The sequence below is a fragment of the Dipodomys merriami genome, unplaced genomic scaffold (assembly GCF_024711535.1).
Source record: "Dipodomys merriami isolate MVZ:Mamm:240054 unplaced genomic scaffold, mDipMer1.0.p SCAF_194, whole genome shotgun sequence".
Lineage (NCBI taxonomy): Eukaryota > Metazoa > Chordata > Mammalia > Rodentia > Heteromyidae > Dipodomys > Dipodomys merriami.
The window spans coordinates 797356-824534 of NW_027203315.1; the positions used below are offsets into that span (position 1 = coordinate 797356).

General features: G+C 39.5%; 3 protein-coding genes across 3 annotated transcripts in view; 2 read left to right on the plus strand and 1 right to left on the minus strand.

The window, feature by feature from the left end:
• LOC138831356 (zinc finger protein 420-like) overlaps nucleotides 1-2094 on the plus strand; it is an 85586-nt gene extending 83492 nt beyond the window's left edge. Inside the window, 3 exon segments of the mRNA XM_070028473.1 lie at nucleotides 714-890; nucleotides 1171-1594; nucleotides 1990-2094. Of these exon segments, the coding sequence (XP_069884574.1) occupies nucleotides 714-890; nucleotides 1171-1594; nucleotides 1990-2094 (706 nt within the window).
• Nucleotides 1-27179, minus strand: part of LOC138831371 (zinc finger protein 585A-like) — a 386491-nt gene that overhangs the window by 170999 nt on the left and 188313 nt on the right. The window lies entirely within an intron of this gene.
• LOC138831388 (zinc finger protein 585A-like) overlaps nucleotides 1-27179 on the plus strand; it is a 144511-nt gene that overhangs the window by 83492 nt on the left and 33840 nt on the right. Inside the window, exons 18-21 of the mRNA XM_070028499.1 lie at nucleotides 714-890; nucleotides 1171-1594; nucleotides 7007-7074; nucleotides 9523-9688. Coding sequence (XP_069884600.1) covers nucleotides 714-890; nucleotides 1171-1594; nucleotides 7007-7074; nucleotides 9523-9688 — 835 coding nt within the window. The remainder of the gene's footprint in view (nucleotides 1-713; nucleotides 891-1170; nucleotides 1595-7006; nucleotides 7075-9522; nucleotides 9689-27179) is intronic.

Here is a 27179-nt window from a genome sequence, read left to right on the forward strand (position 1 = left end):
GCTGAGTTCAAGCCACACAATTGGCAAAATAAACCTAAAGTTGAGGGAAACTCCACCATGGAGCTGTTAATTGAGAAACCAGATTTAGGAGCAATCTTGTCAACAGGATGTCTGAGACCTTACAGCAATCATGATGTAGCAAGAGCAATAGTTCTCCACTATTTCTTACTCACAGGGCACTGTGTTCCTAAACCTAAATTGATTGTCAAGCTGGAGCAAGGTACAGAACCATGAATAAGTGAAGCCTCAGACAAGTATTTCACAGGTAAGATAAAAACATGTTGAATGGTGATATTGGATCCAGACCCAGTTGGTATGTTTATCTTGAGGTGTACCAAGCAATAGTATTCCTAGTGCCCCTGAGTTGTTGGAGACCTGAAACCTGCCTGAGAATGCTCTGGCCTTTTTCAAACACCTGATTAAGCCATGATAAATAGCCGTTCTTGGAAATTCCAAGGTGTACATCTAGATTACTTCCTAAAACAGGCTGGGCCAGTCAATTACCGAAACCAGTGAACCAAAAGACCCTGCCCTGACTTCATCGTAAAAAAATTTCCGTCCACCCCTCCCTTCCATACAGTGCTTCCCCTTCTTTCCTTAGAAAAACCTAAGTTTCTTTGCCAATAAATGAGACCTTGACGCGACTCAGACTGACTCTGTCTTTCCTTATGCGCTTGGTCTCGATCCTCTCTCGCCCCCCTTGGTTCTTTTAGGAGGTGCCCTCTCGGATCCCCCACCAAATTACCTGGCCTGCTGGACGGGTCAAGTGGCACCCAACGTGGGGCCCGAGACACGGTGACCTACCGGACAGCCTACAAGCAAGGAGCTCCTGACACGCGTGGTAGAGACGTCCGGACCGCATCGCTCGTGCACCCCGGAAAGGTCTTGAGGTAAAGATTGCTGTAAACTAACCATGGGAGAGAGTCTGTCTAAAGAAGGTCTTTTCATTAAGGAAATGAAAAGTAGTCTTAGGGAGAGAGGAATTAGAGTTAAGAAAAAGGACTTGCATAATTTTTTTTGTTTTGTGGAGGAAAAATGTCCATGGTTAGTATTACATGGGCCAGGAATTCACCCTCTTACATGGAATAAAGTGGGAAAGGACATTAACAAACTCCTCAGGGACGGAGAGAAGGTTCCTGAAGCCTTTTTTAGTTTTTATGGGGTTATTAGGGACATCTTGAAGGATGTGGAGGGAGATGGACAACTTTCTCATCTTTTAGCTCTTGCGGAGGACGCCCTTTCCTGTCCCTCAGCTGAGTATGAGTCTTGCTCTAAGGACATTTTGCCACCCACCCCCCTAACAAATGAGACTCAGTCACAAAAGGGGACGTCAAGACCGGACGAGGCGGCCGATACTGTGGCTTTGCCCTCCCCATCCCTTATTGATGAGCCTATCCCCACTAAGTTGGCCCCCCCTTTATTGAGGCCACCTCCTCCAAATAAATCATTAAAAAATAAGGCACTCTATCCTGTAATTCATCAAAATGTCCCTGACGATGATTGGCTTGACCCCTCACAGCAGGCCAGCCTCGAGATGGAGGCTGCCAAATATGAGGAGGAAAAATACGGGCCCCACCCTCAATATCAGTCCCAAGTTTTTATAGCAGACCGGGGACATCCCAGACAACTCCACTGGCCCTCTCTGCCCCTATATGGGCCATGTCCCCCCAGCGCTCCAAGCGCCCCCCCCCAAACGATTCAGTTCCTCTTACCCAGATTCCAGGGGTAGAAGGACTCTTAAAAACTAAAGACTCCCTGTTAAGACAGGTCTCCTCTTTAAAAGATGTCCTTTCCATAAAAAGGGAATTAAGAGATCTCACCCAACAAATACAGGAATTACAGACTGACCTTACAGGAGAAGCTGGCTTTGTTTAGCCTCGTGTTGGTTCCTTACCCAGAGCACAGGCCAGGCCAAGGATAAGTAAAAGTAATAAGACACCAACTTCGGGGTCACTCTCTTTTCCAGTAATGACCCGTTCTGGTACTCAGGGGAATCAGGCAGACACCACCCAGGGTGATAACTCAGAGGATGAAGATGCTGAACAAGGGACCTCAGCCTCTGAGGGAGAGGGGGAGGAATTAGAGCAGGAATGAGGGGGAGGTAATGTGGGCCAGGCCAAATATAAAAAATTAAAAATTAAACATCTAAAAGACTTACATTCAGCAGTAAAAAATTATGGTATTAATGCACCCTTCACCCTTTCTATACTTGAAGGGCTGGGCCAAGGAGGCAGCCTGCTGCCTCACGAGTGGGTTAAAGTGGTTCAGTCAGTCCTGACTAGAAGCCAGTTCTTAACCTGAAAGGGTGAATTTATAGATAAGGCAGAGGCTCGGGCTATCATAAACAAAAAACATGTTCAGATGGCCATTACCATCTGAAGTTGCTTTTTCTGTTTGCAGTCCTTCGACTGCCGCGCAGCGCCTGTCTGGTTTCCTCTGTTTCTGTTTAGTGTTGATTGTCTCTGTTGTCTGTCTTGTTGTCCTTAAAGGGAAGGGGCGGCAACTAACAACCCCCTTAAGTCTGACTTTAGATCACTGGAAAAAAGTTACAGCTCGAGCCCAGATTGTCAGGTTTTAGGAACTTGCTTGTTTGTCAATTATGAAATTGCCACCTACCACCTGCGAGTGGACCCAGTTAGATCTCAGCCTTGGACCTTGGTTCAGGGGGTCTGAGCATGGGGGAGAACCTGTCAGTCTGAGGGGACGGCCGCTAGGGATTTTTTTTTTCCCTTGCCCCAAGATGACTGGGAATTCTCCTCCACCTTGGAAGGCCCCTGGGTCAATGCTTGCAGGAATCTAAAAAAAAAAAAAAGTCCTCCGGAGGTGAGTAGGGGTGTTGAGTCCCCTGGTAAGTGAATGGTGGTGAGATGTCGCCCCATTCACTGAGACCTGATTTTGTCTTTGTGGCCACTTGTTTGTCTTGTTTAGTGTGTGTGTTAGTTTTATGTTTGCTGAAGTAGGGAAGATTTGGGTGAGTGTGACAGGCTCACTCAGCAGACTCTGGATTCAGCTTGCTGAATGAGAACAGCACAGAGATTCAAAAGACTAATTAGTGAATTGCCTTGCTAGATAAGCAAGCTCTGGGAAAATGAAGCCCAACAAAGATACCTAGTTTAAAAGAAATACTGTCTTAAATTTTTAAAAAAAAACTTTAAAAGGTGTACGTACAACTGATTTTGATTTTTGCGTGCTTTAAGATCTGTGTGAGTGTTTTGTGTGTGTCTGTGAACGTGTTCAAAGATAAAAATTATCAGCATGCTGTAACAATTGGGTGAGTTTAAATTTAAAAATTCAAAAGGTTATGAGGTTTGGACATTACCAAAAATTTTAAAGAATCTTCACATTGTTTTAAATGGCTTTGTAAGGATTCTTTAACTTGCAAATTAAAAAATCTGGTATTTAAAAACTAATATTTTAAAATGCATAAGACAGTTTATACTGTAATCAAGTTGCCTGGCTTAACAAAAGTGCATTGGCTGTTTGGGATCTAGTTCCCTTGGCTAAAATTTGGGGATAAGTATTAGAAATTTAAATGTAAAGGTTAGTTTAACACTGTCAAAGATGTTACTTGTTCTGTCTGTCTAAAAACTGTGTATTTCATTCGAGAACCAAGAGAAGAGACGGGGAAAAACTTAGAAGCCAACAGAAGACCTATCTTTAGGGGTGAGGGGTGAACAAGCAGAAGTGCAGTTCAGCTTGTCATGCATGGTGGGACAGGCCCTGGGAGGAGTCCACCCATGGTGAGGCAAGCTGGCACAAATGCAGTTCATCTAACCCTAAAGAGTCGGATTGGGTGTGTGCCTGTCTACTCCATAGGAGGGGCCAAGTGGCCCATCCTTGTTCTGTCTCTTTTCCCTGCGGGTAGCCACTGAAAACATGATGGTTAAAATGAGTGATGTGATGATCTGATTAGTATTGCTAAAACCTCCCCTTGGATGTGTTAACATTAAAATTAGGAAGGCCTTAAAAGAGGGCTAAAAAGTTATTTATATAATGTGGCTTACTTTTAATTATGTTCCACAATTAGGATGCTTTTAAAAGTTATAAACGTGTTAAGTCTAGCTTTGTGATATAGTAATGGTGACTGTAATTCTTGCATTAAGGAAAAATTGTCATTTGAGTTTAAAAATCTTAATGTGTGTCTGTTTTAAAAAAAGCAACCAAGAGGCAATGAGTGATACTTGGCCTCAAGATTTCAAGGGATCTTTTCAAAATGCAAATAAAAACTAAAGTATAAAATACTAACGGTAATTAATAAGAGGTTTTAAAAAAATAGGAATGGATTTTTGGATATAAAGTTTAAATATAAAATTGTTCTTAACATTGGCCTCAATGTGCACAAAGGAAAAATTAGGATTACCAAAATAATTGCTATTCTAGTTTGCTCTTATAGGTTTTTTAAGTTTCCAGCAAGCCCAAAGCAAAGCACAGAGGATTCTTACAAGTTGTCAGATGTAACTTTGACTCTTAATAAGTTTCAGGTAAGAGCATGCTTAAAAGCTACTTCTATGTTGACCACCTTGTTGCTTTCAATTGGAGTAAAATTGATCTGCAAACTGGTTCAAAGCCAGCCCGGGCACAAAAAGGTTCCTGTGAGACTGTCACCTCTATTCAGCCAGCAGAGTACTAGCCCTGGACTAAAGAGTCAGGGGACAGTACTCAAGCCCCAAGCTCGAGACTCACAGTGGCAGAGTACTAGCCCTGGACTGAAGAGTTAGGGGACAGCATTCAAGCCCTGAGTCTGGGACTCAAAGTGGCAGAGTGCTAGCCTTGAGCTGTAGGGCTGAGGGACAGTGCTCAGGCCCCGAGTTCAAGTCCAGCGACCAGCTAAAGGGAAATGCCAATGAGGCATGAGGCATTTATCCCAATGTGGAGAAGACACTCCTGGGACGAAAGCAATGGAGGAGCATCCAGAGGCAGTAAAGCCACTGCTTGGATGGCACAAATGTCAGATCCTAGAGTCATTTGTGCATGGCCCTTCAAAACTGGTCAGAGCCGGGAGGTCATGGAAAGAGTTTGAAAGCATGCTTAATGCCCATGACTATCTACCTTGTAAGGGACAGGAACTTGCCAGTCCTCTGTGATAGTAATAAAAAGCTAATGTTATAAAATGTTGGAGATAGTTTAAATCTCAACCCCTTTATGTGCCAAAAGCTCTAATTGGCAGCTCTAATTGAGCTGACACTAGTTACATAAAGTTCATCTGCTCAGGAAAAAGTTTGTAAACCTGAGAGTGTGTTTCTATTGATATCATTGATATCTGTCTAAAGGCCTGCAAAGGTAACTTAGGCATTACTTGGGATCATTAGAGATCACATTCCTAAGCCATCTAGGAAGATGCTTTTGCAAACTAGAGTGCTAAACAAGCTACACTGCTGTAGCCAGAGAAAAGGTCTGTGCAGTTGTCAAAAGTTAAAATATTATTCTTAATGATATCTAACCCTGATAGCCTCTTTGTAAAATAGGCTAAAGTTATAGGTCCCTGGCTAGGTAAGGTAAACGCCCCTAAAGTCAGCTTGAAGAAGTTACAGAAGATGGACCTTCACCCTTCTACCCCCATTTTAAGATCAAGGGTCCAGAGTCGGTTTAAAAAAAAATGAGGCAAAATAGATAAAAAAAAAAGACATAAAGAATAGTGTTAACAGTTGTTGGTGTGCAAGGTGTGGAGACTGCATCTGTCAGAGATGGTTGCAAGACTAAGCCTTCTGAGCCTTCTGTGTCTATTTACAAAAATATCTGGTTAGTAAAAAGGTTGTGATTTTGGTAAATTGTCCTGGGCTATTGTTTAAAGATCTTAAAAACCAGCAGGATCAAAGCCTGCCAAGCCTATGCAATGTATCCTTAACCAGTCTGTGTAGGAATTTACAGCCCAGCATGAGGTGTGACAGTCCCTTGGAGCCACTGAGAGACCTTGCTGTTGTTGCTGCTGCTGCTGCTGCATACCCTAATGTGTAAAGTTCAAAGATGGCCTGACAGCCACCTGGAGAAACTCCTGCCTGATTCCATCACCTGAGTCAGCTTCCTGGTTGACTGCTGCTAAATCTAAGATCTTGTGGGACATCCTTTTGGGTGATATCCAGAAACCCTCTATTCCCACAGTGGATACTGGGGACAAGAATATCACTGGCTTGCTTGCCTTAGGCACTTCAGTGCATAGTGACTGGAAATCCACTCTATGGTCACAGCCTAGTTTGGCTCTGGTATGGTAATAACCTGAGTGTGTTATCAGTGGAGGTAATACTCTTAGCCTTAAAATCTAGCAAGCTTCTGCATCACAGTGGTGCCTTAAGGCTGTTCTAAGATAAAGGTTCTGCAAGCCAAAGGAAAATTAGGCAGTTTTAAACTACAGCCACAAAGATGCTCAAAAAATCGTAAAAAAAGAGGGGAGTAAAGAAAGCCTTGAAAAAAAAATGTAAGGGGCTAAGGTACTGTTATTTTTGTTACAATTGGACCTTGTATACTCAACAGACTGGTGTCTTTTGTAAAAGAAAAAGATCAGCGCAGTCCTTCTATTAGTTCTGAGATCCAAATACCAAGCATTGAGAACAACTGACACCCCACAAGATAATATAGAGACACCCCTATGACTGAGATAAGAACCCCCTAAATTTTAAGATTAATATTAGTCCAAAGAAAAATCGGGGAATAAAAGATTAAAAATTAGAGTTACATTTTACAATTGCTAACTGCTGGTTTTGCTTCTGTAAACTTGCTTGCGCTTGCACTGACCCTTCCCCTCCCTGGAGATATATAAAAAGTTTCAGAGTCTAGATGTTGGCCCTGGGACAAGCTCTGTAGTCGTAATTAAAGGGCTAACAAGTAAATTCCCCAAATGGCCAAATGGGACCCAAGATAAGAAACAAGGAGTATGTTCCTCCGCATTCCCGTGTAAAAACTCCCGATTTAGGGGGCTCAAGATAAGGGCCATTTGATGAGCCCAGCAGACTAGGCCAAGTGTTAATCACAAGACTGTAACACTGTAGATTCCCTAACCCTTACCTCCCAGTGTGACTACCTCAGTTTGATCATCCGCGCTAATTGTTTTATCGCAGAGAGTGTTATAAACTTCCCCAGGTAGTATGACATTGATGTTGGGATATCCTCCTTTTCCCTGTGCAACAATGTTATTAATGTTTCTGCCTCCCTATACTCACAACAGAGCCAGGTTTTTGTTTGTGGCAATAATATGGCCTACACTGTACTTCCACAAAATTGGACAGGGGCCCTCTCTGCCGGGCCAAAAGTCAACTCTGGCCATTTTAATAAAAGGAGGGGGAATTGTTGGAGACCTGAAACCTGCCTGAGAATGCTCTGGCCTTTTTCAAACACGTGATTAAGCCATGATAAATAGCCGTTCTTGGAAATTCCAAGGTGTACATCTAGATTACTTCCTAAAACAGGCTGGGCCAGTCAATTACCGAAACCAGTGGACCAAAAGACCCTGCCCTGACTTCACCGTAAAAAAATTTCCGTCCACCCCTCCCTTCCATACAGTGCTTCCCCTTCTTTCCTTATAAAAACCTAAGTTTCTTTGCCAATAAATGAGACCTTGACGCGACTCAGACTGACTCTGTCTTTCCTTATGCGCTTGGTCTCGATCCTCTCTCGCCCCCCTTGGTTCTTTTAGGAGGTGTCCTCTCGGATCCCCCACCAAATTACCTGGCCTGCTAGACGGGTCACTGAGTCATGTGTGGCAGAGATCTAGGTGATCCTTTGTCTCAAGGAATTGTCGATCCATTATTCTCGTGAACACAAACTGAATTTGTTGTGCCAGTATTGTTTTTTTTTTTTTTTTTTTTTTGTCGGTCATGGGGCTTGAACTCTGAGCCTGGGCGCTGTCCCTTAGCTCTTCAGCTCAAGGCAAGCGCTCTACCACTTGAGCTACAGCGCCACTTCCGGTTTTCTAGTGGTTTATTGGAGATAGGAGTCTCACGGTCTTTCCTGCCCGGGCTGGCTTTGAACCGCAATCCTCAGATCTCAGCCTCCTGAGTAGCTAGGATTACAGGCGTGAGCCACCAGCGCCCGGCGTGTGCCAGTATTGTTAATGTTAGCAATTCTTTTTGTCCTTAGAAAAGTCATTCTAAAAGAGAAAACGACAATGAGAAATGTAGAAAAGGAGATATCATTTTCTTTTAAACTAGTACTATGCAGGTAGGAGGAAAATAGGAGTATGTTAGGGCTACTATCCTCTGATAGGGACAATTTCTTATCAGTGTTGCTGGCCATGGAGTGGCATTCAGAATCGTAGCTTTATGAGTGTGTAGCTGAATAACTTCAGTAAATATTTCCTTGAGAAAAATAGAAAAATCTGAAATACAGAAAAACATTATTTTCCATTGTAAAACATCAGTACTACTTTCTTAATTACTACATTGTGGAGAAAAGTATATATTCTGCATAAAACAATGCTTTGACATTTGAGAATATTGAAACAGAATGGGAGAAAATATCTTTACATTAAGGAATTTATGGATCTCATTTGTTTTTGTCTATTTTTCTCTAATTCATTTTAGATGTCTAAGAAATGGAGGATATGATTATCACCTGTCAGGAAAGTCACAATGAATAGTCATCTGAAGTAGCAATCATGAAAAGTAACCCAGGGGAAGAAAAAGTGAGATTTATCAAAACTTTTAATTTGAGCTCCATACAGAAGTCAGAACTGATGAAGAATAATGGGAACTCCTTTGGGATGAAGACAGAAATGGTCACTGGGTGTCAGAACATGAGTGTCTACAGTGATCCCAGTAAGATGTGTGCTGCATATAGTCCTAGTGTGTCTCCTGTAGTTGAGAAATATTAACAATGTGACACCTTTTTCACCCAGAAGACACACCTTACTTTCCCTCAGAGAACAGACACAGGAGAGAAACCTTATGAATGTAACGTGTGTGGAAAGTCTTTCGCCAAGAAGGCAAACCTTACTGTCCACTAGGGAACACATACAGGAGAGAAACCTTATGAATTTAACATGTGTGGAAAGTCTTTCACCAAGAAGATACACCTTACTGTCCAACAGAGAGCACACACAGGAGAGAAACCTTATGAATATAACATGTGTGGAAATTCTTTCAACCAGAAGTGAAGCCTTACTGTCTACCAGAGAACACACACAGGAGAGAAACTTTATGAATGTAACAGTTGTGGAAAGTCTTTGATCTCAAAGGCAACATTCTCTCTCCACCAGAGAACACACAAAGGAGAGAAATCTTATGAGTATAACATTTGTGGAAAGCCTTTCAGCCAGAAGTCAAACCTGGCTGGCCACCAGAGTACACACACAAGAGGAAACCTTTTGATTGTAACATGTGTGGAAAGTCTTTCACCTGCAAGTCAAGCCTCACTGTCCATCAGAGAACACACACAGGAAAGAAGACTTATGAATGTAATGTGTAGAAAGTCTTTAACCCAGAAGCTACACCTTACTTTACACTGGAGAACACACACAGGAGAGAAAACTTATGAATGTAACAGGTGTGGAAAGTCTTTCATTAACAAGCCAAAGCTTATTCTACACCACAGCATATACACTGGAGAGAAACCATATGAGTGTAATAGGTGTGAAAAGTCTTTCACCCAGAAGTCACACCTTAATGCCCATGAGAGAACAGACACAGGAGAAAAACTTTATGAAATTAGCATGTGTGGAAAGTCTTTCACCTCGAAGTCAAACCTCACAAAAATTGAAGTTAACAAAAAAATAAAATCATCTGCCACTTGAGCTACAGCATCACTTCTAGGCCCTGAGAGGAAGGAAGGAAGCAAGTATAGAAAGAAGGAAGGAAGGAAAGAAGAAAGGAAGGAAAGAAGGAAGGAAGGAAAGAAGGAAAGAGGGAAGTGAGAGAGGGAAAGAGGAAGGAAAGGAATGAGGAAGAAGGAAGAAATAAACTTTTCAAAAGAACAATGTTTAATTGTTGGTGAATGTGAGAAAATCTTTCAGAGGTGTGACTCAAGAAAAATGGCTTTTACAAAAAGCAAATTCTTGAACTTTTTACAAAATGATAAAGAGGCTGTAACATTATATAAATTGATTTAATAATTCAGTAATATTAAGTAATGAGGTCAGATGTGGCTGGTGCCCTATTGGCCACATGGTGTATGGTAGGGTCTGGCATCTTGTCTTCATGCAAGAAGAAGGAAATGCCCCCATCCGTCACTTGCCACCCAACTGATGGGTGTGGCTGGTTCGCTGGAAGCAGGGGTGAGCATTTGGCTGATATGTTACTCAATCTGTTAGTCCAGTGCCTGGGACTGGAATTTCCTGTGGACCTGCCTCCTGTTTAGGCCCTATTTAGGCTGGACTAGCAGTGGCACTAGATGCCATGGTACATGTCTCTGTGATCATGTCCTGTGTCCTGTCTCCTGGCTTGTCTCTGGTAATCATGTGTAAATTCAGCACTCTCTTGTGCTGATTGGTTTCTTTTTTTTTTTTTTTTTTTAGATTTTCACTGTATTGTTTTTTTTTTTTCATTTATTTAATTTTTATTGTAAAAATACTGTATAGAGGGGTTACAATTACATGGGCAAGATAATGAGTACATTTCTTATCAAGCATTGTAGCCTCCTCCTTTGTTTCCCCTTCCCATCCCTTCCCAGCCTTCTGCCCCCTCACCCAATCCTCCCCTACCCTCCACAAAAGTTGTAAAGTTCGTTTTTGACATGACAACTTGTACTTCTCATTGTTGCAACGGTTCCACCTGTATCCTTATTTTGCTGATTGGTTTCTTAGTGTTGTTCTTATTCTTTTTTTTCCTTTCTGTCCTGTTTTCATGCTATCTAAGTGTATTTGTGGACTACAAGTCTTTGTTACATCAGGCTGCTTGCAGACTGCTAACTGTGTAATAAAGACTCCAGTTTTCCATCTTCCCAAATGTGGCTTCCAACAAATATACTGTCTTCTTTTACAGAAAAACAAAGGTTGACCTAAATTTAGAATTTCTAGAGCCAAGTAGCTGCCACAGTATAGTTATGTAATTAAAGATATCCTGGAGGCATTTAGAAAAAATATCTGTTACATCAGAAAGTGCCTAATTAGTAAACCAAGGCCAAGACTCCAGATCCTATATAAGCCCGTCATTCTACATATGTCCAGAGCTGTTTGGTTACATGAAGAGCTCTACTTTCACACTTTCATGAAGAAATGTTTTTGTGCCAATATGAGGTGTTCAACTCAGAAACTGAGTTGAAGTCAACCAGAGCTGGCTTCAAAGGAGATTCTCTCATCTTGGCCTCCATAAAAGCTAGGAATCAAAGCATGAGCCCTGTGGGCTGTTCTGAAGAAATCTCTCTCTGGGAATAAGAGGTTTCATTCAGTGCTTTGCCTCCAGCTTCCTGTCCCTTCAACAATTTTGGTATGTATTTTCATTGTTCAAAGAGAATCCTTAAGTCCTGGCCAGGGTTCCATTTACAAGATAAGGATAGTGGACTTCACATTGCCAGATTTAGCTATGTTGGTAGTTTAACCCCTTCCCTCACACTGTTCCCCTGTCTGCTTATCTACTGAGGCCTAGTTAAAAAAATAGGGCGATTGGGAGGCCCTTGGCTTCCTACTTGTACCACACACACACACACACACACACACACACACACACACACACACACACACACACACACACACACACACACTGGCCATTGGATATAGCTCATTATCCCATTTTTACAAACTGGATGTTTTCTGGTAAAGGATGGTTCATGGACTGGAGTCCCTTCTACCTAGGCCTGTCATGTAGCTGTAATTGAAAGACATGAATTAACATACCACATTCATTCAAAGTAGCTCTCAACATAGCATTTTATTTTTGATTTTATTATTTTTGTTATTATCATTTGGCCAACACTTTTCCTTGAGCTCAAAATTTAAGGGACTTACTGCTCACTGAATTGGTAAACTACCTTTTCCTTCTTTTAATTTAAAACCAGTGGTTAAAAATGAGCAATTACACCCCCTCATGTGTGGAATCTTAGCTACTCAGGAAGCTGAAATTGGAAAGATAGTATGTGTAGGCCATCCCATGTAAAAGCTTCATGAAAATGGTATCTTAGCTAATAAAAGCATGGATCTGGTCATATGTGCCTATCTTGTTTGCTACTTGTGATATGTAATTATAAAATTAGTGTGTTGAAAGGCCCAGACAAAGAAGCAAGACCCTAAGGTGAAAAATCAGTGATACAAAAGGGCATATGATATAGAAGGTAAAGGAAGCCTCACAAATTTTGCCCCTGAATTCAACCTGACGGCCACTAATATGATCTGTGCAAACAATGCATTCTTCCAAATATTTAGTGGAAGAATTTGGATGTGGTTTACAGAATGATAGGTAAACAGACCTTTACTGAGATTGCAAAAGGACCTTTGCCTATGTCTATATGATGTTATTAATTTTATATCCTATTCTGTGGAAACCATGAGTTCTTAGATCAAGTAGTTAAGATTTCCTGATCTAACAGGGCACTGGTGCTTCATATCAGAATTCTTAGTTGCTATAGAGTATGAGGTTTAAAATCACAATTGAAAGACCAACTAGGTAGGTAATGCTGTGAGACTGTTATCACCAATTTTCACCAAATTTCCCCCAAGTAGTGCTGTGAATCATGTTGATAGACTGTCATCACATTTGTTCCTTTATTACAAAATCTCAAGGACAGTACCAAGGCCCTGAGTAGAAAGAACTTCAAGGCTGGGGAAGATATTTTGTAAATATGGGTTCTTTGGCCTTCGTGCAGGAAAGTTTCCATTCCTATAGAAACCTAAAATACTCTATAGGGTATAGTCATGGTCCGTCAATTGAAGTTGATATTGAAATGTCTTATACGCCTGGGTAATGATAAAATGTCACAAATTATTGCTATCTGTTGTCATGTGAATGGACATGCATATTCCTTTATCTTTCTGACTAGTTCATAGGTCCTTGGAGAGGTTCAAGTTACTATGAAACACAATGTGGTCCCCATCTGTAAGGTATGGAATTAGACATTCCAAGAGAGATCTCAACATATAAAATGTGGCCAAGTATTTCAGTATACTTGAAACAGTATCATAGAGAGTCAATAGTGATTATTTAAGATCTCAGAATACCAATATATTTGAACGAGAACACAATGGTCTTCTACTGTGTGCACACAGATGTAGGAGATATACTCTTTTCAGTCTGTTCTGTCCAGATGTGTAGAAGCAATTTTGCTGTTCTTCCCTTATGGATTGCACTTTATTTCAAGGCCACTCCCAGAGGTGAATGAGTGGATGTTTAGTTTCAGCTCATTCTAAAAGCTCCTATTTCCTGAGAAGAGAAGTCGTGAACCATGCCTTGGGTTTATATCCACCTTAAACCTAATCACTAAAAGTGGGTTCAGTTATATAATTTTTCAGAATGTCAACAGTCCTATCACAAGTTTCATCCTGTAGCAATATCCAAAGTTAGGCTTTAGAAGAGTTCTGCCTTTGTTCAAAGATTTCAACTCTAAATTAGATTATTTTCAATAGCCATTCATTGAATGTTACTGGATAAAGTACACAAACATAGTCACATCTATGTTACAGAACATTCTGATATCATCAGCAGGGGCAGTTCATATGACCCAAAGTCATGACCCTGAAGAGTCTGCTCTCCAGAGATCTAAGTATTTAACCAAAACCCTCCAGTTCCCAAGCAATCTTGATCCCAATGAGAGAGCAGAATATTAGGTGAATCCTTGTTTCTTCCTGAGGTTAACCTGGAATGATGCATCTCAGAGTGACTGGAAGGGACAGAAGCTGGGATACTGAGCACAGTGGGTACTGAACAAGGCTATCATAGGATTTTCAATAGAATGCAGGTACCACTTAAGGCCTCCTTCCATTACCTTGAGCACTTATATCTTTATTGTTGTCCACCTCTAGGTCATTTTTCCTCCCATAATTAGCATAATATTAAGTGTACATTTTTCCTGCTCCTTTGAGAAACATCTTACCATTACCTCTCTTTTCAGTTTCCTCAGTGAATTGTGAGGTTCTTTTACATTTTTTTCTTTCAGTTATCTTGATCAGAAACATCCTTCTATGAAGTCCCTGTTATAGAGTTGTCAGTACTTTGAGAAAATCACTACCTGGGGCATCCACAGCTAACCATCTTTACTTCACTTGTCCATGGGGTCATGCCAAACCAAGCCAAATCTTTATATGTGCATTCTAACTTAAATGTTTGTTACCAATAGTTTGATGTGGAGACTTCATCAGGTGTGTTGGAAGTTGTCTGGGCTCATAGTCTAGGCCAGAACTCAAAATGGAAGGTACAGGAAAGAAAAGATTGGTGAGGAGCCAGTTGAGGAGAGGAGCACAGTGCCAAAGTCTTCATGCAATATGCAAGCCTGGTAAGCGCCTTGGGACAAGAGTGAGGAGCCCAGAACAGGGCCTGTGCTACTCATCAGTACACCACCAGCACCACATGGCAAATCTAGCATGGGACATTTTGTGCCCAGGTTTCACCACGGTTGACTGTTGACCCAGGGACCTGTTAGTCAAGTTAAGCCAGTGGCCTAATGTAATTGTCTTGTCTTATGTAGATGATACAATTGCTGTGGACAAGAAGAATCGGTAGTAAAACTATTGTCTGATGAACTAGTTAAAATTCTTCAGGATATTTGTGTGAGTGAGTGTGTGTGTGTGTGTGTGTGTGTGTGTGTGTGTGTGTGTGTGTGTGTGTGTGTGTGAGTGTGTGTGTGTGTACTAAGAAGAAAACAAATTGAAAAGTAGTTCAGAGAGAAGTCAAATGACAAGAATGTCAGACTTAAGTCCACAGCAAGATAGATCCATTACAATCACAACCAATAAGTGAAAAAGAAAGGTTTCCTTCACTTATTATACCTACCTTGACAAAGCCCATTGTGTTTAAAATAATAAGAACAGAAATGTATATGTTGCTGCTTACTGTTGTACAACAGCTAGTTTACAAGTGACAGCAGAGGCATAGAGTGTCTTCTGTGTGCAGCCCCTGCACTCACTGGAAAGGAGGACAGTAGTATTGAAAGTGAACTAAAGTCACTTGTAAGTTTGTCTTTTAAATTGCAGGGGAAGTATTGCCTAAATGAGCAGACTTTTTGTTTTGCTGGTCCTTAGGCTTGACCTCAGAGGCCAGGTGCTGTCCCTGAGCTGCTTTTGCTAAAGTGTAGCATTCTACCATTTGACCCACAGCACCACTTCCAGGTTTTTCTGTGCATGTGGACCTGAGGAATAGAACCCAGCTCCTCATTCATGCAATGCAAGACCTGTACCACTTTGCTACCTTGCTTGTCCTATAAGCAGACTTTTTATGTTAAAAGAAGAAAGAATAGGCTGGTATGTAGTATCCACCTTCCAGGTACAAGTCCCAAGGTTCAATCCCCCAAAGTGAAAGGAAGAAAGTAGAAAATGGAATGACATTAAGTATACAGATACAAGAACAAAGAAAAATAGAAGACAAAGGCAATGAGTGGTATTTAGGTGTTTGTTTGTTCTTGGTTGTTTCTTTTTTCTTTTAATTGTTGGTTGTGGGGTTTAAACTCAGGGAGGGCCTGGCATATTCCCTTATCCTTTCACTAAAGGCTACCATGCTTCCACTTCCAGCCAGAATGTCACTTCTAGTTTTCTGGCATTTAATTGGTGATAAGTCACAATGAATTTTCTGCTGATGTGGTCCTGAGAAATGGAAGCCAGTGCCTCATATAGCAAGGCAAGCACTCTACCACTGAACCACACTCCCAGCCCTGCCTCCTTTCTTAAAACAGTGTGGTTGGGGCTGGCTTAGTGATAAAGTGCTTGCCTAGCATGCATGTAGCACAGGGTTTCATTTCTCAGTACCTAAAAAACAACAACTACCAAACACCCCTAGAAGCACTGGTGTTGTAGCTCAAGTGGTAGAGTGGTAGGCTTCAGCATAATGATATTCAGGAACTGTTCTCACACCTTAAGTTCAAGCCCCAGGAATTTGAAACAACAACAACAACAACAAATGAGCAAATGAAAACAAAAAACCCAATGTCAGCAAGTTTCATTGATAAACACACCACACACAAACACACACACACAAACTTTTAAAAATAACATTCACCGTCTATACCATGTCTGCTTACCATCCCTGCTCCAAATGCTACCTACATCCATAGGAAAATTTATTCTATGTTTCTGTTGCTTTTGCATTCTTAAAAAATTATTGTGAAAGTGATATATATATATGTATGTATGTATCCATACATACATATATATCTATATATACACAGGTGAATATATATATATATGTATACATACACCTTTGTATATATATATATATAATATATATATATATGCTTATGGGTATATGTACATATAGATGTATATCAAAGTTCCATAAGCCAAGTATTGATTTCATTACTTGATTGATTACTCGATTGATTTCATTGATTTCATTACTTATTGAACAATGTGCATTTTTGCACAATTCCACCCACTTTTTAAAAGTAGCATTTATTTCCATATATCACAGTAAAACATACTAATATTAGGTATTGATCTCATTGTCTGAGTGCTGTCCCTGACCATTTTATCTTAAGGATTTATCACTTGAGCCATCTATCAATTTCTCCTTCTGGATTTTTAGGTGATTAATTGTAGATAAGAGTTTCATTGACCTTTCTAAAAGGGCTAGATGAAATCTAAATCCTCAGATCTCAGGTTTACCAACATGAGACACTTGTGTCCAGCACCTTTAAATATTATTATATGCACTATGTTATTTGTGGTATGATTTTTCTTTTCATCATTCACATGGCTAGGTCTCTGGGCCTGGGCTTTGTCCCTCAGCTCTTCAGTTCAAGGCTACTGCTCTACTACTGGACCCACTGCACCACTTCCAGCTTCTTCTGTTTACGTGGTGGTATTCAGAAGGCTGGGATCTGAGGAAAGTTAGTATTATACTCACCTTTACTTCTCAGCTCCTCCAAGACCTGAGCTCCTCCCAGACCTAGAGTTCCCTCCCTACAGCTGGCCACTCCCTCTCTCATCTCAGACTCACCTGAGCATGTACTTAAGTCACTTCCTGCCCCCCAGATCCTGTTGCAACCTGAAGAGGGAAAAATGCTTGTGCTCCCTCTCCTGGGAAATATGGTCCTTCTAATAAACCTTATAATAATATTTCTCCTGTGCCTGCTTGTGGACCCCTGGGATGGACTTGAAGGAATCCTACAAGGACCACAGATTGCAGCCAGGGGGATCTGAAAATCTGAGAGACTTATCTCCAATACACTACCAAGGGAGTGGGAAGTGCAAATGTGGCTTAAGTGGTAGAACATTATCATTGAACCAAATAATTTCAAGGTCAGTTTCCAGACCTTGAGTTCAAGAATCAGGACAGGCAGACACATATCAAGGGCATTGTATTGTATTCAAATTATATTTTAACAACTGTTTTTGGTGTACAGGTATAGGAAATCTCTCTCATTTTTTTTGTCAGTGTGGGACCTGAACTCTGAGCCTGGGCACAGTCCCTCTGAACTTCAGCTCAAAGCTAGCACTCTACCACTTGAGCCACAGTACACTGCTGGTCTTTTCTGCTTATGTCATTCTGAGGAATCAAACCCAGGGCTTCATTCAAGCAAGGCAAGCACTCTACCACTGAACAACTTGCCCAGCCAGGCTCTCTCATTTTAAGTGATATAAAATAGACTAATTGTATTAGTGGAGAAATTGTAATTTGTCAGATGAGACACATTAACTGGAGTATATCTGTGCCAGCAGCATTTTGAAAGTTTCAATAGCCATAGGAAGTGCAGAGGATGAAAAGAGGATCAATATGTTTATATAAGACATTTTCAAGGAATGTTTACCACTCATTGGCTTCAATTCACAAAAAGCAAGTTTATGAACTCAAATGCGTGAGTACCAGAATCTCTAGGTTCAGAAGTATAAGCGCACAACTCCTGACTCTCCTTGTCTAGAAAATCAGAGGTTTTTGAGCCACTTTCTGGCACCTGGAGGAACAAGTGGTAATGGCAGCACAATCCTATGTGCCCAGAAAATATCATCCACCCCAGACTGGGGAAAGATGGGAAGGGCAGACTCTGGCTAGGAGCCTCAGATTGATTCATGTTTCAGCTCCCAAGTTCCCCTGAAAAAGAGAAGCTGGGCTTCTACCTCTTGGCTCAGACTATGGAGTGCAAAGCTGTACTTCAGAGCACTTCCAGCAGAAAGGGACAGCGCTCAGGCCCAGAGTTCAGGCCCCTCGACCAGACCCCCCAAAAAAATTATTGTAAAGTTGATATATATACATATACATCTGTACATACATACATATGTATGTCTATATATACATATATATGTACATATACATATGTATATACATATGTACATATATCATACATATATACTTCTATGTATATATACATATGTGTGTATACATACATACATCTATGTGTATATATACATATACACATATATACATCTATATATATAGATATATGTGAATATATCTATATATACATATATATATATGTATGTCAAAGTTACTTAAGCTAGGTATTGATTTCATTACTTGATTGATTACTCGATTGATTTCATTGATTTCATTACTTATTGAACAATATGCATTTTTGCACAATTCCATCCACTTTTTAAAAGTAGCATTTATTTCCATATAACACAGTATAATATACCAATATTAGGTATTGATCTCATTGTCTGGATGCTGTCCCTGACCATTTTTTCTTAAGGATCTATCACTGGAGCCATCTATCTATATCTACCCCTGGATTTTTAGGCGATTAATTTAGATAAGAGTTTCATTGACTTTTCCAAAAGGCTGGATGAAATCTCAATCCTCGGGTCTCAGGTTTACTACCATGAGACACTTGTGTCCAGCACCTTTACATATTATTTTATGCACTATGTTATTTGTGGTATGTTTTTTCTTCTCATCATTCATGCAGCTTGATCTCTGGGCATGGGCTCTGTCCATCAGCTCTTCAGCTCAAGGCTACTGCTCTACTACTGGACCCACAGCACCACTTTCAGATTCTTCTGTTTATGTGGTGCTGGGCAACCTAACCCAGGGCCTCATACATGCAAGGGAAGCACTCTCCACTGAGCCACCCTTCCAACCCCTACACTAGCATTTTCAAAGGAATATATTAGGCCTTACATATTTGTTTGTTGCACAGATGCAACAAACCATAGAACCCAAAGACTTGACAAAGTATGGCACCTATAGTAAACATGCAGCCTTTGAAAAAACTGGCATTATCCTATGATTAATGCACTGTAACAACTATTTAGTAGGATTTAAATTATAATAGGTATCAGAGGTGATTTACAGTGTATAACAGATTCCCTGGAGATTATATTAGAGGTGATTTGCACTGTATAGAAAGATGTGTGCAGGTTACATGAAAGCAAACTAAGAAATACATATCAGATGACACAAACATAATAAATAGCAAAGTAATAACTAAAATGAAACCATGTTAATATTGTAATATAAAAATAGTAACTATATCAGTTACTGTCTGATTTGAACAGAAGAAAACCTACTCAAAAAACTCAATAAGCCAAAAAGACATACATTAATTATCAAGAAATAAAAGTAAATCAATATAAACATACCATAAGCAACAATCAATATTGAAAAATACAAGTAGTCATAATATGAAAGGAAAAGAACCTCAGTACAAATTTTGTTACCACAGATACAGAGCATTGATAATAACAGACAAATTATAAATCTGTATAACATAAGTTCTATTCTGAAAAGTAAAGTCTACAAAGACATGATTAAAAGGCCAAAGAATGATAATTTCTTTAATCTATCATTATGATTGGAGAAGAAATACTCATCTTAATGACTGAATAACTAGAAAAATGGTCAGTGGAACTCATGGATGGCATTATCTTTACTAAATGCTGTTTATAAAGCACTATGCAGTTATATTTACCAAGACAGACACACTGAGAATAGATATGAAGACAATTTGTATAGAAAAAAGTATGACAAATAAATCTATGATATAAATACAATAAAATCCAACAATATGTTTCTAATAATCTAACAGTAAAACAAACAGAAGGAAACTAGAATGAATATGTAAAAATATATGTATGCTTTCATTGTGATCTATTCAATATTAAAGGGAGCTACTTTCTTATTTCACTTGTGAAATAAAAACAATTGCTTTAATTATGTATGATGTATTCACATGTATATCTTCTGGTGGGTGTGGCAGAGCCATAGAATGTGAGGGAAATAGGGTGATGAATGTAAAATATACAACTCAAGAGTAGAGATAGGAGGGAGAGATTGGGAGAGAGTGAAGGCATGGAAGACACTGTATGAAAGGAAGGGTATTTTTTACCTCACTGATGACATTGTATCTATCTATACATCACTTCAATGATAAGATTAAATTACATTAATTATAAAACAATACCTCCAGCATAAATGATCTGCTTAGTGAAGAAAATCTACCACAGTTAGAACAGTTACAATTGTTAGAAACACAATACAACACTTAATTTGAAAGATAAACTATTTCAGTTTAGGTTGCATATTACTTCTACATAAACCAGTAACAATAAACTATTTCATTGTAGTATCCAATTAAGTGTTAATGTTAAATGTTGAGGAAAGAAAAATCAAGGCAAGTACTTCTTGCTAAAGACTGTCATTTTAGCCTAGCTACTAAGGAAGAAACTGAGATCTGGAAGCCAGCCTGGATAGACAATTCAAACTAAACAGATAATGAACAGGTTAGAGGTATGGCTCAAGTGATAGTGCCAACAGTGAGGGAGGAAGTTGACTGACTGTGAGACCTGAAGTTCAAGCTCAAAGAGTAGCTCAAGAAAACCACGCGGTATGTGTATTACTGTGTTTCTAAGTTAGAAACCTAACTGTAGTGATACTAGCAAGTCTTCATCTCAGATATAAAGGGAAAAGAAGATGAGTGGAGGAGGAAAAGAAGAGAAGCAAAACGTCAGGAAAAAGAAGGAAGAAGAAAGGACAAGAGAGTAGTGGAGAGGAGGGGAAAAGAGGAAAAGGGAAAAGAAGAGAAGAGAGAAGGGGAGGAAAGTTTCATGGCATCAGATTTGACAGTAACTGGTCTGGGAAGATTGCTCAGTGGTAGAGTGCTTGCTTATCATGCATGAGGCCCTGGGTTTAATTCCTCAGCACCATATAAGCAAAATGTTGGAAGTGTTCTTTTGGTTCAATCTGTAATGTACTCACCTTAAGCTGAAGAGCTGAGTGACAGCACCCAGGTGTACAGTTCAGGACTCGCTGCTGAGAAAAAAGAAAAGAAAAGAAAAAAAATAAAGCAAGATTTGACAGTAACCCCATAAATAGAACTCCAAAAGTACCTCATAGAAAAAACAAAGAAACAAACAAACAATGTGAGCCTCTGGTGGATCACACCTGTAATCTTTGGTACTGAAGAGGGTGAGATCTGAAGATCCAGTTTCAAAGTCAGCCTGAGCACGTATAGCTGTGAAACTCTTACTTCCAGTAAATCACCAGAAAACCAGAAGTGGTGCTATGGCCAAAGTGGTAGAGTGCTAGTCTTGAACTTAAGAGCTGAGGGACAGTGTTCAGGCCCAGAATTCAAGCCCCATGACCTACAATATATAAATAAAAAAAATAAATACATACAAATTAAAACCTTGTATATTGAAAAACACTACCAGTAAAGGAAAAAAAGCATGTATGAGAGACATATTTGCATATATCTCTAAATGGATTGCTAACCAATATGAATTAGAAAATATAAAGAAAATCCTTCAAGTAACCCAGACAACAAAATCTAATTTTAAAGTTGGAAAAAGATTGAAGAGATTTTTCTAAAAAGGACATACACAAATAGTTGATTAAAATATAAAAGTTGTTTAATATCAGTAGTCATGAGAAAAATTCAAATCAAAATTCCAATAAAATAACTAGTTTATACATGCTATTATGGACATAGTTTTAAATAAAAACAACAAAAATACTCCCAAAGTCTAAAAAAAGCTAGGAAAGATGTGAAAAGGATGTGAACCTTGGTGCATTTCTGTCATGTATGTAAAAAATATCAAAGATGAAACCAGGGGCCAGTGGCTCACACCTATAATCATAGCTACTCAGAAGGCTGAGATTTGAGGATCATGGTTCAAAGCCAGCATGGGCAGGAAAATCCGTGAAACTCTTATCTCCAATAAAACCACCAGAAAACCAGAAGTGGTGCTGTAGCTCCAGTGGTAGAGCTCTAACCTTGAGCTAAATAGCTGAGGAACTATGCTCAGGCCCGGTGTTCAAGCCCCTTGATCGACCTAACAAACAAACAAACAAACAATCTATCAAAGATGGTACTAAGAGTCCTAAAAAGAACTAAATATAGAATTATATAGGAACATGGTCCAGCATTTCTATGCTTTTGTGCAACAGGAGATAAAGCAGGGAGTACATCAAATACTTGGTGAACCACTTCTCAAAATCTACTCACAATAAGGAAAATATCGAAGCATGTAAAACAATGAATGTGTTCAAAGGAGAAAACTTTACTACATTTTATGGCAGGGATGAACTTTAAGTAAAATAAGCTAAATAAAACACACCAGTCATAAAGGAACAGCCATGGTATAATTGCCCTTACTGAGCTTCCAAGGATAAACAAACTTGTAGAGCCCAAATGTAGGATGATTCCAGAGACTGGAATAGAGAGGAACAGGTGCTGCCTATTCAATGATCAAACAGCTTCACAGATGGAAGATGAAAAGTGTTGTAGATGGATGGATGGAATGGCCTCACAACAGTGTGGCCCAGTGTTTTATCAATGAACTGTACACATAAGAATGGCTAATGTAGCCACACAGTCTGAAACACAACTATTCTCCCTGGATTTGGGAAACTCAAGAAAGATTAGCTGCCAGCCTAGGCTACATAAAAAGATGAAGAGCTTGCTTGGAGGTGGGTGGGGGAGTATAGTCCAGGAGATGGGAGGGCTGGGATGATAAGGGAAAAACAAAGAAGAAGGCAACAATGCTTAATAAGAAATGTACTCATTACCTTGCTCATGTAAGTGTAAGCCCTCTGTATGGTATTTTCACAATAAATAAACTTATTTAACAAAAACAAGCTTGCTGCACTACATAGCAAGATCTGTCATCCAAAGAAACATGGAAAGATCAAATTTTGGATTCTGTGAAGACATATGGGTGACAAACATATCTATTTTACCTACTAAAATAACAAACAAACTGAAAGTGTTTGAACACATACTAAAACAGTGTTTAGTTGGAAATACACACTACAAATAGCATTAATAACAAACACACATGGACAAAAATACAAATTATTATAATCTGTGTAGGTTTTGCAGATGATTTCACTGACTATTGCTCAAATGTGTCACATATTCCTGAACCATTTCTTCCACTAGATTCCCAAGGATACATTGCCACACATGCTATTTAGTATTGACATTACTGAGATTAAAGTTTACTACTTAGCAAATCTATGTCAGATTTTGCCATTAGTGATATTTCAATTATGAAAACCATAGTCACTGTATGTTTATTTTCGCAACCAGCTTCTATCATATAATATCAGTGAATGCAAATATTCAAGCAGAGCAAGAAGATATAGGAAAACTGCAGGAACCACATCAAATGAAGTTAAACCAGAGAAAGATAATAGAATCTGGAAACTCAAATTATTTTATGTTTAGCAACAATTTTCCTGTATAATGAATAAGAAAAATGTCAATTCTAACAGCCATGTCACCAAAAGAAAATGGATCAGTAAGAAAATCTGCTTCCCAGATAAAACATTTGAAGAAAAGTAAAATTAAGGGACAAATGGAGGAAAGAGAAGCAGAGAGAATGAAAGAGAAAAAGAGACAGAGAAAAATAGACAATGAGGGAAGAGAGAAAAAAAGCTAGTGAACTCACATGGTGGTGGCTCATACCTGTAATCCTAGGCACTCAGGAGGCTGAGATCTGAGCATAGAGGTTCAAAGCCAGCCCAGGCAGGACCATCTGTGAGACTCTTATCTCCAATTAACCACTAGAAAACTGGAAGTGGCGATGTGGCACCACTGGTAGAGTACTAGCCTTGAACTGCAGAGTTTAAGTATAGCACCTAGGCCCAGAGTTCCAGACCTACAGCTGAAAAAAAGAAGAAGAAAAAAGGGATGGTAAAGGGAAACAAAGGAGAAGGCAACAATGCGTGATAAGAAATGTACTCACTATCTTGCCCATGTAATTGTAACCTCTGTATGGTATTTTCACAATAAATAAATGTAATGCAAAAGAAAGAAAGAAAGCTAATAAACGTGAAAAAAAAGAATGAATTGGGAAAATAGGTAAGAGAACTCCTATGAGAGCACCATAGAGAAAAACAAAGATTTCTATAAATACCATCAAACTCAGTCTAACTTTCAAGTAAAACAAAGACCACAGAGCAATTCAAGAGTATTTACAGAGATTAATTGAAGTACTTATAGCTCACTCAGTCCTGTAGAATATTTGACGATATATTTGACCACACTATTTCAGCAAATCCAGTAAATTTCATTAGGATAGTTTACTATTACATATGAGGATGTGATGTCTAAGCAGTTGCTAGCCATCCTTCACCTTCTATGAGAAGTCATCTCCTAGGTGTGACTGAATCACATAACTAATGGGACAACTTTCTCTCACACTAGAAAAAGTAGAAACAAACTGAAGCATATCTGCACTTAACTTAGAATGACAGATTTTATAATCTGCTAAATCTCCAAGACATCTTTAGCTTTTTTTTTTTTTTTTTGTCGATTGTCGGGCTTGAACTCTGGGCTTGGGTGCTGTTCCCGTGCTCTTCAGCTCAAGGTGAGTGCTCTATTGCTTGAGCCTCAGCACCACTTCTGGTTTTCTAGTGGTATATTGGAGATAAGAGTCTCACAGTCTTTCTAGCCCGGGCTGTCTCTGAACCTTGATCCTCAGCTCCCAGCCTCCTGAGTAGCTAGGATTACAGGTGTGAGCCACCAGCGCCCGCCTACCTCTTTAGCTTTTTTAGAAACATGTTCCTGAAGCTGATTCTTTTTTTTTTTTCTTTTCTTTTCTTCAGTCTTGGACACCATTAGGTTCATAAAGTGGAATGTCAAACAAAGTGAGAAATAAAAGAATCTCACTAGAGAGCCTTTCATTCTTTCTTGCTGTTGACAATGAATAAAGACTCTGCAACCATGGCTAGGAGTGAAGGCAAATAAGGGAGTCAGAAAAGAACCTGTGTGATTTTACCCTCGATGTTCCTGTTCAAAACATGATATGTGGGCTGGAAAAACCTTCCTATGGGAGAAGAATCATTCCTGTCTTAAGAAGTGCATTAAAGGGGCTGGGAAGGTGGCTCAGTGGTAGAGCGCTTGCCTTGCAAGCTTGAGGCCCTGGGTTCGATTCCTCAGCACCATATAAGCAAAAAGAAAAAAGCCGGAAGTGGCGCTGTGGCTCAAGTGGTAGAGCGCTAGCCTTGAGCTGAAGAGCTGAGGGACAGCGCCCAGGCCCAGAGTTCAGGCCCCACAACGGGACCCAAAAAAAAAATAATAAAATAAAAATAAAAATAAACACATGTGGAAATGCAATGATGAAATTGTCCTCTGTATAAGTAACTTAAGTTACTAAAAATGCCAAATAAAAGTCATTTCTCCTCTATATCATTAAAAAAAAAAAAAGAAGTGCATTAAAGTGTCCACTAAAGACATATGCACGGAGGCTGGGAAGGTGGCTCAGTGGTAGAACACTTGCCTTGCATGCCTGAGGCCCTAGGTTCGATTCCTCAGCTCCACATAAGCAAAAAGAAAAAGCTGCAAGTAGCGCTGTGGCTCAAGTAGTAGAGAGCAAGCCTTGAGCTGAAGAACTAAGGTACAGGGCCCAGGCCTAGAGTTCAGGCCCCATGACCAGACCCCCCACGCCCCCAAAAAATAACAGAAAAAAAACTAAAGGTCCTACAAAAGATTGTTGAAAAATTGAACCCAAAAAAGGAAAACATGGCACCTGTTTACTAAAAGTAATTATCACTGAAATGCACCTAGGGATATATAAACTATTTTTCTATTAATGTAAAGATATCTTAGGACTCCATTGATTATTTGTACTCTACCTCATTTATTTACATATTCAAACACATGTATGTTATGAACAGTATTTTCACACAAAGTTATAGAGATAAAATATATACAGCACATATTTTTGTTTTATAATATTTCAGTAATGGTTGTCATATGGCACATTTCCCTTTATGCAAATAATTAGCATACCTTGTACAATGATTGCAATTTGAGTTTGAACCTGCTTTGGCCAAAGGTACATCAGTAGTGATGATATAAATACAGATTGAGAATTCCCTCACTTTACTAAGTAGTCCTATTAAGAATCATGTCCATTCTGCTGGAGGTACAGGGCCTAATAAAGATGCAACCTAAAATGCTGGTCAGAGGAGTGACAAAATCCCAGTCAACCATCCCCAGCCAAGGTACCAGTAGATTGAAATCTTATGTGTTACTAAACAATATTAACAGAAAATACACCCCAAAATGTAGATCCATCAAAATTAAAACCAACAAATTATATCCCTATGTGCTTTTGCTTGTACTTATTCACTGATTACACAGGATATTCTGTTATCGAGTAGTGATGTAGATTTTACAATTACGTAGAATGGTAAGTGTTAACATAAAATACATTGCCTTTACAGTGACATATACAAAAAGTGAAAATCTATTCTGTATACATCATTGAGGTTGTTTTTGCTCAGAAAGACACTATGAATCCTTTAAAAGCAATACTTGTACATTACTATTGGGTTATTCTGTCACAAGAATGTTCTCTTACTTTGAAAAACTTAAAGAATTTATTATAGACTAAGTGTTCACCTTCACAATTCTTTTTTTTTTTTTTTTTTTGTCCGGTCATGGGGCCTGATCTCAAGGCCTGGACGCTGTCCCTGAGCTCTTCAGCTCAAGGCTAGCGCTCTACCACTTGAGCCACTCGCCACTTCCCGCTTTTTTCTTTTTGCTTATGTGGTGCTGAGGAATCAAACCCAGGGCTTTGAGCATGCAAGTCGAGTGCTTTACCACTGAGCCACCTTCCCAGCCCCTCACATTCACAATACTTAAGATCAGGAGTGTTACAGATTTCAACGTGGGGGCATTTTCTGTGTGTTTTGGGATTTGGACTGTCCTCATACACCTTAGTGACT